General features: G+C 40.0%; 1 protein-coding gene across 11 annotated transcripts in view; it reads right to left on the bottom strand.

The window, feature by feature from the left end:
• Positions 1–13,637, bottom strand: part of shank3a (SH3 and multiple ankyrin repeat domains 3a) — a 253,618-nt gene that overhangs the window by 74,969 nt on the left and 165,012 nt on the right. For all 11 annotated transcript variants that reach the window (XR_009204503.1, XM_058388450.1, XM_058388454.1 and 8 more), the window contains 3 exons: positions 8,305–8,382; positions 6,364–6,430; positions 1,644–1,977 (listed from right to left, as the gene is read on the bottom strand). Coding sequence is in view for 10 of the 11 variants with exons in the window: in XM_058388450.1 (XP_058244433.1) it covers positions 1,644–1,977; positions 6,364–6,430; positions 8,305–8,382 (479 nt within the window). In the remaining variant the exon portion in view is untranslated. The remainder of the gene's footprint in view (positions 1–1,643; positions 1,978–6,363; positions 6,431–8,304; positions 8,383–13,637) is intronic.

Here is a 13,637-nt window from a genome sequence, read left to right as displayed (position 1 = left end):
CTACAGCTGTATATAGTGAAGTGGAATTGTGTAACTTCTGAGCAACTTATAATTATCAAAAACTAAACAAAACAGTAGAATAAATAAAAACTGCAGAAGTTTCCAAACGCGAAAACAACAAGCTTCTGAAGAAGACTCTACAACAGTCTCTACGAGTCACAAATATTCATGTGGTCACTCAGACATAGTGTTCGCTGATGACACCTTTAATACTTTGGTTTGTCCATTTTTTTACTGCTCTCTGCTATCCTTGAAACTAAATGAAATTATAAATTGCACCTTTAAGTTTGGGAATGTTTGGAAAGAAGAGGGCCATAGCCTCACCTGACCCTGAGCAGGAAGTGAGTGGGCGGGACTGACAATGCTATTAATTACACACTCCCCTGGTCCCCACACTTACCTTGGGGAGAGACAGGTGGACACAGCGAGACACAAGGCAAATAACCAGAGAGAGAGAGAGAGAGAGAGAGAGAGATGATATGATACCATTGCAAATAGACTCACCCTGTGGGCAGAGACAATTGCATCACATTTATTAACACACACAAACAGAGCTACACACCCCTCTGTGGTCAAGATAACAAGTGCCAGTGGTGATGATTCTGAGGGGACAGTGTATCAGTACACACTGACAGATGGACAAGTAGGACAGAACACAGCGAACACACCCCTCAGGACCTCATCGTGGGTGTGTATGTGTGAGAAAGAGAGAGGCTGTTAAATGCTCCTGAATATACCAACACTGTCAAAAAATTCAAACGCTAAACAAGTCAGTCAGGTCAAGGTGTGAAATAAAAAACCCCAACACACTGTCAAAGTGACACGGACTACTAGCATCTATGCTAACTCCTAACAATTCCAAGTGCTTCTTGTTTACACACAATGTAGTATGAAGAGTTCGGCTTTCATATTAAAGCGTTTCACCCCCCCCCATAACAAACACTTATGAATTGCAATACCCACTCGTCTCTGAAATCACATCAGTCTCCCTAACTGTAATCCTCCTGCAATAAATACAAACATGAGACTGAGGACAATATTGCCGCAAAATCCAATAACGCACTATAACACATGGCTCACTCAGGAGTCTACCCCACAATGCCATGCAGTCTCATTTCAATGTGTATTAGAGTACAATAACAAACAGGAAGCAATACACACACTGTAGCGCCTGTAGCACAAGGGTTCCAGCACAAATCTATTCATGTCAAGAACTCAATATTTGATTAAAGTGTAGAAGACATTTAAATGCCAATCAGATCTTTGATTATGATACTGACATTGTCGTTTTTTAATAATGTTCGGATGAGTATGATGTCACTTTTTGCTCCTTCATTTTTAAAGGATTTTGTGGAACAGGAAAATCAGAGTTTCTGGCAAGTTAGGGTTATTGTGTCATAAAATATACCAGCCAATAATGATTCAGCGTGCAAATACAAGACATCCAACACCAGGAAATACGGGCATTATGTAGGAAGATTATAATTTTCACAGAATCTGGATTTTGTTGGCTTGGATAAACCTGGAAATATCTTTACCTTTTTTTTTTATTTTTAAAGGAACTTCAACCCTATGCAATATGCTGCAGTAAATCTTTTTTCTACCGTAATTATTTAACCAGCACATAGAGATTTTGCGCTCACCTGAGGCGGCCACGCCCGTGTGTGTATGTGGGGTGTCTGCGCAGGACAGGAGGATCGGGTTCCTCGCTGACACGGTGCAGAGAAGGTGAGCGTGAGTGGGAGGAGCGGGAGCTGCCGGTGCTCTGGAGGCTACCGTCAGCTGCTGCCTCCCCTCCGACGGGTGCCAGAGGGGGCAGACTGCGCAGAGAGGGTACTGGAGAGTGGGCAGTACCCGTCTCGGCCCCGTTCAGATTGTTGTCGGAGGCGGAACGAAGCAGGGAGCGTGATGAGGTCAGAGTGCCTCCTACTGTTACGCGCCGGCGATTTGTGTAGGAAGGCGTTTCCCTGAAAGGCACTGAGAAAGAAACACACACATTTCACTCAGAGTGGATCAGCAAACAGAGCACACTGTATGACAGAAGGTTAGGCAGAGATAACAGTCATTAAAGTGGAAAAAACACATTTATCAAGAAAGGGTCGGATGAACTGCACAACAGCAGAAAGCATATTATGCACATAGATCATTTGCAGGTCACTGCACTGATATGAAATATAACATCATAAAAAAACACTTCATGCTGCTTGCTGAAGGAGATAAGCTTATCATCTCAGCCTCTCCAACTATGTACTTCTGTTGTGTGCTTGGTATAAACCATAAACCAAGATCATGAGATTGTTAGTGTAGAATTCTTTATTAATTTAACCAAACTTTTCACAGATCTCAATTTTACATAAGTACAAATACCAGATACACTGGTAGTCTGGTGGATTTAATAGATCCTTTGAGAATTTGTGTGCAGGCAAACACAAATCACTATGCCGAATTTATGTACACTATATGGCCAGATGTTTGCGAACACCTGACCAACACAGCCAGATGTGATACTTTTGACAAAAAGACCCACAAGAGGCACACAATGGTATAGACAGTGTTTTTGAATAATGAAGCCCAAACATTGGGCAGAAGATGAACTCTTTGAAGACATGGTTTGCTAAGGTTGGACTGGAAGAACTTGAATGTCCTTCACTGAGCCACGGCCCCACTGAACACCTTTGAGATGAACTGGAACACTGACTGCACTCATCCGACATCAGGGTCTGATCTCACTAATGCTCTTGTGGCTGAATGATCACAAATCCCAACAGTCATGCTCAAACATCTAGTGAAAAGCCTTCTCAGAAGCATGGAGCTAACTATAACAGCAAAAAGGGACTAAATCAGGATTGGTTTGTTCAAAAAACATATAAGCATGATGGTCAGGTGTCCACAAATGTTTGCCTATATAGTATATACACTATATTGCCAAAAGTTTTGGGACACCCGCCATTACATGCACATGAACTTTAATGACATCCAACTCTTAATCTGTGGCCCGCCCTTTGCAGCTATAACAGCTTCAACTCTTCTGGGAAGGCTTTCCACAAGGTTTAGGAATGTGTTTATGAGGAATTTTTGACCATTCCTCTACAAGTGCATTTGTGAGGTCAGGCACTGATGTTGGACGAGAAGGTCTGGCTCGCGTTTCTCCACACCAAACTCGCTCATCCATGTCTTTATGGACCTTGCTTTGTGCACTGGTGTGCAGTCATGTTGGAACAGGAAGGAGTCATCCCCAAACTGTTCCCACAAAGTTGAGAGCATGAAACTGTCCAAAATGTCTTGGTATGCTGAAGCATTAAGATTTCTTTCCAGTGGAACTAAAGGGGCCAAGCCCAACCCCTGAAAAACAACCCCAAACCATAATCCCCCTTCACCAAACTTTACACCTGGCACAATACAGTCAGGCAAGTACAGTTCACCAGGCAAGAGAAGCTGGCAATCTGATAGACGAGTCTGAATTTGGCGGTCAGAGAAGTGTGCCATACATCACTTGGTGATGTATGGCTTGGATGCAGCTGTGTGGGCACGAAAACCCATTCAATGAAGCTCTCTATGCATTAGCTAATCTGAAAGCCTCATGAAGTTTGGAGGTCTGTAGCTATTGACTCTGCAGAAAGTTGGCGACTTCTGTGCACTGTGCCCCACTGTGACCCCGCTCTGTGACTTTACGTGGACTAATACCACTAACAGTTGAATGTGGAATATTTCGTAGTGAGGAAATTTCACAAATGGACTTATTGCACAGGTGGCAACATATCACGGATAGTTTGTAGAAGATGTTTGTATTTGTTTGTAGAAGCAGTCTGCATGCCAAGGTGCTTCATTTTATACACCTATGACCATGGAAGTGACTGGAACTCCTGAAGTCAATGAATTGGAGGGGTGTCCCAAACTTTTGGCAAAATAGTGTATTAATAGTTGGTGTAATAGAAATCTGTTTTGCGCATCCCTTATGGTCGGAAAAACGTTCAACATTCATCATGTGCCTCCTGGTCATTTGAGAATTTTGTGCTTAAACACTTCATTTGGTTTAAAGCAACAAATCATTTGGGATTCTTTCAAACAGCAAAAAAGTAATATCATTCTCTTTTTTAATACGTTTTTTTCTGTAGCTGTCAGTGCCGAAAATAATTTACAGTCAGTAAATACGATCAAATAAAGAGGAAGTGCAAGAGGTGGTGCAAAAAAAATGATGCAAAAGTGTAAAATGCAAATAACCACTTCTTCGACTTCATTACAGATAGGAGTGCATCATTGTGCCTGTTTAATAAACCATAGCGATGATTATATGCCACAAAACATTAATGGACCTCAACTCTGACTGTTAACATTAGTAACACAGTTACTCCATGAGAAGACTTTAATTCCTCATGCATCATTTAATCATGTTTTTAAGCAATTAACCAATCACTGTCATACTCTGATTCATTCCTTTACCACCCACTTCCCTTTAAAAACTTAGTGGTCACAAATACGCCGCCCCTTTAATTGTTCTTAGATTCTTTTATCTCAACTGACCTTCAATTATTCACTATCTCCATAATGGCTCTTCTGGCTGGAGAATGTCATCCGTTCTGAGAATCTAAACAGCATGTCAGTCAGATGATTTAATAGGCCAGCACTTCTAGGAATATTATGAGGAAAGACTGCATTTGTGTGTTTTTTTTTTAGCTGTTAGACTCTGATAGACTGCTTTATGGATACCGGAGAGCCTGTCTTCCTTGCTCAGTTGTATTACTGGATACTGGATTAACATAATATTTCATTTAGAGGCAGGTTTTTCCACTGTAGGGTAAAAGCCGAAGACGTTAACCTTATCAGTCTGTAAAAGCGATCTAAAATTTTTGATTTTTCTAAAGGTTTCGTCATCATAGCTCGTGCAGATATTGCCTTTATTAAAGCATTTACCTAATAAAAAAAAAGAAGAAGACAAAAAACAAAAACACCACACAGCATGCAAGCATAGATGAGCAATTTGTTCTTGGTATCTGAATTCTGCAGTAATGTCTCTCGAGGCCACATAGCAAGTGAAGACATATACTCAAGGCCTCTTGCTGTAAAATGGGTTTAAATCTTCCTTTACACTCATCATCCATTCTCAGTGAAAAGGCCAAATGCCCAATCACACACAGAGACCCTTCACTCTTACTCACTCTCCCTTACCTTACCTTTCTCTCTCTCTCTCTCTCTCTCTCTCTCTCTCTGTCGACAAAAGGGAGATTGAGAGAACCAAGCATAAGAGATCTAGGGCTGAGTCAAAGAGAAAAAACGGCTGAAGGAATGAAGCATAATTCAATCCCAATGATGAAATGCCATCTTCATGCTTGTGAAACTTTGCCATGTTGTCCTTTTGCTTTTAAAAGATCGTACTCCCGTTCTCGGTACATGTGTACACAGCTCCTGAGCTTGAATGCTACAGCACCATGATGTGATCCTTTAATTACAGCACTGGTGGCTAGAACGATGTCATATTCGTTTGGATATGACAATCACATGCTGGGTTTGCTGTGCTACAGGGAAATTAAGAGAGCACCAGCATTTTTCAACCTAATCTTAACCATGTCCGTATATGTGCATCGTGTGGATGTGTAGCGGAATTTAGAAATTTGTGACAAAAACAAAAGAAAGAAAGAAAAACCTTGCATGTAATGGACAGTGATTGGGACATCCCTGGGACATTAGGTATTTGTACATAATTTGTGTAAAATTAGATGGAACTATTTTTCATCAAACACTTGGATAGCACCAGATTTTGGCATATAACGTATTTGTTTCCCCAAACTGTAAAGAAAGGCAATATTAAGAAAACTGAAAAGTTTTGTGTGAGCACTCTACGTTGTTTTTTCTTCTTAAGGACTAGCACCGTTTTGCTTCCTCAACTCATTGGTAAAATTCATGCAAATGAAACTGCCATGATTTTCTCCAGATGAATTGCATTCATCAGGTGCAGAAAGCTCCAAGAGTAAGTTTCATGTCATTAAGTCAAGTTATATAACCAGAATGACTTTATGCTTTATGGCTCCAGTGTTGAAAAGTAGGACATAAGCATAACAAGCAGACCTACATAAGCATAAACAGCTTTAAGACCTTAAGACCTTTTAATATCCGAGCGTAGTTTTGAATTCCAGGTTACATAACCCATTTTTAACCATTTATTCACCCATTACAACAACTGCTCCCATTGCATGCGCATTTAGAGTGATTTCTGTTCTTTCCTCAGAGCTGGGAGAACTGTTGAAATGTTTTGTTCTCTGTCATCAGATGTGTGACATAGTAGGTTGAAACAGTGCAGTGAAATCATACAGTAACTGCAGAATGATTCAGGAGAAGAAAATAAATGGAAACAATCTGTCCACTCACCAACGTCTGATGCTTTGTGAACTTTTATTATTTCTGCCAGGTCAAAATTTCCAGCTATAATAGCCACCTAAAGAAAGAAGACGAGACGTTTCAATCATGGCTATGATATTTATTTCCCGACTAATTATCCAGTCACCCACACGTTCGCATGATCACACTTATAAATATGTTGCGTAACAACTACTTTCCACAACAACACAAGACTAACGTGAAACTGTCGTTAATTAGAGCGCCGCACATTAAAACAGGGGTCAGAGGGTTTGAGTGCACATACAGCCGGAGTTTAGTGTTGATTCAGAGATATAATGGAGTCACATTAACGATACGTAAATCAGTTAGACAATTAGCATTCACTCTCTTTGCTTCTCCTGGCCTCCGTCTCTGCTCTCTCCTCCTCTCTGTCTTCTCTCTCTTTCTGTTCTTCTGATTAGCTTTTCTCCATTACAGAGCTGCATCAGCCTTTGGCAGCTGTCTAATGGCTCTGTGGGTACGTTTGCCTTCCCTTCCTTTTGTGAAATCAAGTTAACTTTGAGCTGTGCTGGAAGTCTCTGTCAATCCTAATTTGTGTGAGGAGGAAGCAGTGTCTCTAAACACAACTAAATACAACACATAATTACATGAGCATGAATTTAAAGTGTGTCTTTACATATCATCTGCTGCAATTACGGTCATTTATGGGAACTTGTAGAAAAGCCTCAGTTTAAACCACCTGCTCGACTGTCATAATATTCCTACTTAATAATCATTTATAATAAGCCTTACTTTGTGTGCAGTGATTAGATTCTGCCAGTCTGCCGAAAGCAGGAACATTTAGCTCAGTCTAAAACAAATTGATTTTTATGATGTAAATTTTCACTCATTCATCTTTAGGAAGTGCTTTATCCTGATCAGGTGTTGTGGATCCGGTCACTATCCCGGGAACGCTGGATGTGACCCGGGAATACCTAACCTACACCATCCATCTCAGGGATACTTGTCTAGTAGCATTTTATTTTTTCCTGGCATTACACAGGAAGCCTTATTCTGGTGCTTAAGCCTTAACTGTTGGGTGAATGCTGAAGGTTTACCAACGGGTAAGACTTTTATTATTACGGGTAAGACACGTTATTATTATTGATATCAGAAACATATGGAATGGTAAAACTATGGTCAAATACTTAAAGCTAAAGATATTTGTTCATATGTTTGCCTGTGGCCTTCGAATTAATTTGTTTTTTGCTCTGCAGTCATGTGTTATCTTTTTGTATTTTTTAATCCACTCATGACAATGGACAATGATGATCAGTGCAATTTTTTTCTATATCATTCTTCTGTATCACAAGTTGTACCATGTGATATATTCTACATCACAGCTTTTACAAAATATAACTGACAATTAAATGTTTTGTGATTTCTCTTGATGTATAAAGTGTGCTTCGGTGGCAGGGTAAGAAACTTTCTGAATTTAACCCTTTATTTATCAATAGATGTCCCCAATAACCCAGACCATTTCTTTGGATTATGCAGTACAATGTGTACAATTCAATGAGAGAGCAATATAAACAGTATTTAATAGCCCATCGCTTCCCTCTCCATGCAGGTGGATCATTTATTATCGCAGGTAAAGGAGAGATAGAGGGAATGTGACAGTAACTAAAATCATCATTTAGATGTGCAAAGACCAGGCATATATGATATTGATGGGTTCAGCTCTCACATTTCCTGTGGTGTCAACGGTATCGTTTTTAAGGCTTTGTAAATCTTGACAGATGAATGATCACTTGGCTTATCAACAGCAGCCTACAGACAGATTATCCAAAAAATGCCATTCAAACTAAATGACTTGAGCACAATAAAACAGACTACATACAGTCGTGTAGTTAAAGCAACGGTCTGTGAGAGAGAGTGCAAGGTTAAATACGGCTGAGTGGATCGTGTGAACGCTGAGACCTGTGCTCTCACCTGGAAGGCAGTTTGGCTGTTGTAGTTCTTTATCTCTTTATTCGCTCCTCTGAACAGCAAAACACGTGCACAGCTATCCTAGAGAAGAAAGGGAGAGAGAAGAGAGAGAGAGAGTGAGAGAGAGAGAGAGAGAGAGTGAGAGAGAGAGAGAGAGTGAGAGAGAGAGAGAGAGAGGGAAAGAGAGGTGCTATCATGGTACTGCTTTAATGTCATTGTCTGTCTCTGGGCAGCTTTGGGTGGAAGTGAGAATTAAGGGAAAAAATGAAAAAAGAAAGGCCAGGAAAGAGCACACACCTGACCACACAACCTTACAATCTCTTTCACAGTCTGTCAGCATCTCACACACACAGATACACACACACACACACACACAGACACAGACACACAGACACACAGAGACTCACACGGTCTAGACGTGTTTAAAGTAAGGTGGAGTCTGCTGGGGTTTGTGTCCTACTTTCTGTAAGTGTAGTGGTTAGTGTTTAAGATGAGTACAGCTTTCACACCTTCTGAAGTCCTGAAGAGCCTGAGTGCAAGTACTTAAACCCAAATCATGTGCTTTCTATCATTCAGTGCTCTGTCTCTCTCTCTCTCACACACACAGACTGATATAATATCTCTCTCTCTCTCTCTCTCTCTCTCTCTCTCTGTCTCTGTCTCTCCCTCTCTCTCTCTCTCAGTTTCATATGCTCACATACACACGATCTCTCTCTTGCTGTCTGACAAAGTTCAAGACAGAGTTCAAGCTCTCCTAGTGGGCAGGACTTCATTTGACTTGCGGATGACATGTAGTCATAATGATTTGCAACAGACTGAGTGTTTCTGTGCCTGCGTATGTTTGTGTATGTCATGTCATGTATGAAATACTGTATATGTGGATCTGTCTAACTCTGCTTGTGCCTTTTTGAAAATCAATATGTAATTTCAGCAGACTGAATTAACAGAGTAATGATTGAGCGGCTCGATCACAGCCAGACTCTAAAAACCTGCAATTTATCCACAGTTGTGCTCTCTCTCTCTCTCTCTCATTCACTTAGGAACACCTCAGATCCCTGCAGTATTGTCACAGATGTTGGCCTGCACTGCTATTTTGATAAGATCACTGCTTACAGACAAAATTCCCAGGCTCTATCTTCACTCACTATTAAAGGTGGGGCAGAATTAAACAGTTTGCCCTATTCGTTCACACTACATACAGTACACTGTGTCAAATCTGTGTATTGGTCACTGTGTGGAGAGATAGGTAGTAGGTGACCTCTACTGGTGAGAGGAGGAATGGTGGTACTCTCGTTCTCTCTGCCCTTGACTCTAAATGAATGTTTAATTACATTAACAGAGGTTGTGAATAATGTATGAAACATTTCAGCAGCTTAATTCTACTAACTAAAAACACTAATGAAGCTCGACTCGACTCCCCGTCGTTATTAGTTTCACTTCAGCGGTGTATATTCTGGGATAGGTTGTGCAATTAGAAACCTACATGTATAAGCTGAGTGGAGTAGGAGGTAGGAGAAGTGTGTATACAGCGCTGTATTTGTGAAAGAGGGTCTGTCCACACAAACACACACACACAGGCATGCGCACACACACACACACACACACAATATGTTTTGGATGTGTTAGAAGACCAAATACCGCATCACTGTATACTGCATAATTTCCTCGTAGTCAGATGCAAGAAATATCCTGCCTGTCAAATGATAAAGGAATATTTTAAATAGTTCCATGATTCTATGAACAGAAATGCTTTAGTCTTTAATGGCAAAAAGCCAAAAAAAAGCCCAAAATGAGGTAGTAAATATAGTGTTTAGGGAAAAACGGCTTCAGGATTGATTTTGGAAGAGGAGTACAGTGTAATACAGTTATTTTTCTTCTCTGTATTAACTGGCTATGAGAGCCAGAAAAGGGAAGAACATATACAGTATATGTACATGTATATATAGATATATATATATATATATATATATATATATATATATATATATATAGATATATATATGCACACTATATTGCCAAAAGTTTTGGGACACCCCTCCAAATCATTGAATTCAGGTGTTGTTTTTCAGGGGTTGGGCTCAGCCCCTTCTGGGAAGGCTTTCCACAAGGTTTAGGAGTGTGTTTATGGGAATTTCTGACCGTTCCTCTAGAAGTGCATTTGTGTGTAAGACACTGATGTAGGACGAGAAGGTCTAACTCGCAGTCTTCGCCCAACCCCTGAAAAACAACACCTGAATTCAGTGATTTGGAGGGGTATACATAGACACTACTGCTCAAAACTTTGGGATCACTTGCAAATTTCAGCTTGATTTCAGCTACAGATGAAGACTCCATCAGCCAATCCATCTTGTGGGAGATGCTCCAGGAAGCATGGGGTGAAATCTCATCAGATTATCTTGAAAGATTGACAGCTAGAATGTCCAGGCTGTAACTGCTGCAAAAGGTATTTTTTTTGTTGTTTTTTGATAAAGGCAAAGTTTAAAGAAACCATTTCCGTCAAAATCATTATTTCTAACTCTGTTCTTTTGCTATATTTTCTATTCAGACTAATTTCGTGTGTGTTTCCTTGGAAAACAATACAATTTTTGAGTGATCCCAAACTTTTGAGCGGCAGTGTATATATATAATGAAATCATTTCTTTATAACTGTCTGAGCCACAAAGAATAAAAAGAAAAGAAACCCTTTTAATTTAGTGCACCAACTACCAAAAATTGTACAAAAAAATCATTTGTATAAATGTATCAGTCATATGAATGATGTGTATAAATGACGTTTTGTCCATATAGAAACTTGAAGACACACCCAGCCAGAGCTGCTCTAGCTTGCTAGCTTGCCCATGACAGGACCAGATTTGTGTGATCTGCACAGTGAGGTCAAGCCAGGTCAAGCTCAGAAATTAAACACTGACGAATAAGAACTTAGCATATACATCTACACAATGAGGCTGATATGTGACTGGTTGGATCATGTTCATCATCATTTTGTACTTAAAATTTAAGAACCTCTGCACAAAAGCAATAGCCGGATATCAATCTGTGCCTGTTATGGTTTCTTCTCTAACCACACAACACAGCACACAATACCATTATCGCTACATGTGAACGTTCTAGCTGCATGCTGTATTGTTAAGAAAGAGAAGATATCTGTCTGATTTTGTTGGTGTTAGAGTGTTGTTTTTCTCTCTTACTGATCAGTTTATATATGGTGACATTAGTGAGGGTCAGCTCGGGTGTAATCTCATTGCAGTGGACTAAATGAAGAAAAAACACTACCACTTCTCTACAGTATAGTGAACACACACTGATGTACACACACAGCTACACTCACTGATCAGCAAAGATAGAGGAAAATACACCAAAATGTTGGTAAGGGTAAAATAACAGTAACACAATTTAATATATTAATGTCATGTTTACCTCCTTTACCTCCAGTTTTAACCCTTATTTTAAGGCTTTGATACAATCCAGAGAGGTTTGTGGTAGAACATTGGACCGTTTGTTCTTTAAATGATAAAGTAGGTGGATCTCCAACTCTCTGGTGATTGAGGAGATCTGACCAAATCCAGGTGTCTGGGAAACACCATATGATGCACCTAGTCCTCTAAAATTCATGCACCTGGTCCTCATATTTGTTGTATTTGTTATACAACTGTCTGAAGCAATCACTGATCTAAAGATTTCCATAAGATAAGTGTCCCAATTTTTTACAGATCCCTTAACAGTTGGTGCCAGCCATGGTGGTTTGAAGGCATCCAAAGATAAATCCACCCAGATGTAGGAAACAAGATGAAAGATCCAGGTTTTGTGCTCCTTACACCACATATGCAGCTTCAAACACAAGACTTCTATTTGATATACGTTATTGTTTCTAAATGTTAGCCCTGACATAAATTTGAGCTTTGTGAAGCAGATGGTCTAGTGTTTCGGGTTTGAAAAATACGTTCAGTCGGTTCTGTGGTTATTTTTGTGGCTGTACTCTTACACCTGTAATTCAGACACCCACTCTCCGGCCTTTTTGGAACACTTTTAATTGCCTCATATGGTTTAGAAATCACACAGACCAATTTTATAGCTGATCCATGCTGTTAATTGGTGATTAACCTGATATAACTGACTTGTGCAGCTGTGTTTGTAATTGTGATTTAGTCACTTCACAGTCAGGGTCCTTCCTCGTTCGCCTTTTGTTATTTTGTCTGCCCTCTGTATTGTGACAGATAATACAACTCGAACTGGAACTACACTGCCAGTCAAAAGTTTCTGAACATCAGTAGTTTTATTACAGTTCAATTACTATTACTGCTGCTGCGGACCAAACGAAATGAAACTGAATAGTAATTAAATAAGACATGTTAAATCTTTGTGCAAGTTAATAGCTGCTCGGTTTTCGGATCCTAATTGAGCTTTACTTTAAAGGGGGACAGAATAAACCTATCAACTGTATAGATAAAACATGCATGTGCCTTATAAAGAGTCTAATTAGAGTGATAAAGACTTCTGCTTAGTTTAGATCTAGACTGTTTCAACGAATGGACTTTTAAAAAGTTATTCAAACAAACTTTCCTGTTGCTAGACTAGCAGTGTATATTACAATAAACTACATCATTTTACAGACAAAAATGTATGAAAATATTTTACATTATGTTGTATTTTAAAAGTAAAACAGAGGAGGACATTACATTGGTAAGCACCACATACGTAATGTTTGATTTTTTGCTAATCCTAAAACTGGTCTCCTTTAGAAAGCTGGTTGAACCTGCCATTATACATATTTTCGGTGTGCTCGTGTACCAACAATATAAAACCAAACCTGCTTTAAATACTGTAAACAAAGGTCGCGACCTCTTCACAAACAGAAGGTGCTGCATAGAATTTCCAGAGCAGCTCCGGGTCGAAAATCCAACAGAATTGCATGAGCATCTGTCTACATGATGTCACTGGACATGATGTCCAGTTTGCAGTCTTTTAATTATGTACTGTCCATTCCTATCAAGGGGAAGGTGTACAAGGCAGTGGTGAGACCGGCCATGCTGTATGGTTTAGAGACAGTGTCACTGAGGAAGAGACAGGAGTCAGAGCTGGAGGTAGCAGAGCTGAAGATGTTGAGGTTCATCAGAGGGACAGCTCATGTTGGACGTTTGGGGGACAAAGTTAGGGAGGCCAGATTAAGATGGTTTGGACATGTTCAGAGGAGGGAGAGTGAGTATATCGGTAGGAGAATGTTGGACATGGAGCTGCCAGGCAGGAGGTAAAGAGGAAGGCCAAAGAGGAGGTATATGGATGTAATAAATGAGGATATGAAGCTAGTGGGTGTAAGTGTTGAGGATGCAGAAGATGTG

The sequence above is a fragment of the Hemibagrus wyckioides genome, linkage group LG04, assembly GCF_019097595.1.
Source record: "Hemibagrus wyckioides isolate EC202008001 linkage group LG04, SWU_Hwy_1.0, whole genome shotgun sequence".
Classification (NCBI taxonomy): Eukaryota; Metazoa; Chordata; class Actinopteri; order Siluriformes; family Bagridae; genus Hemibagrus; species Hemibagrus wyckioides.
This window is presented reverse-complemented; position numbering and strand designations above follow the sequence as displayed.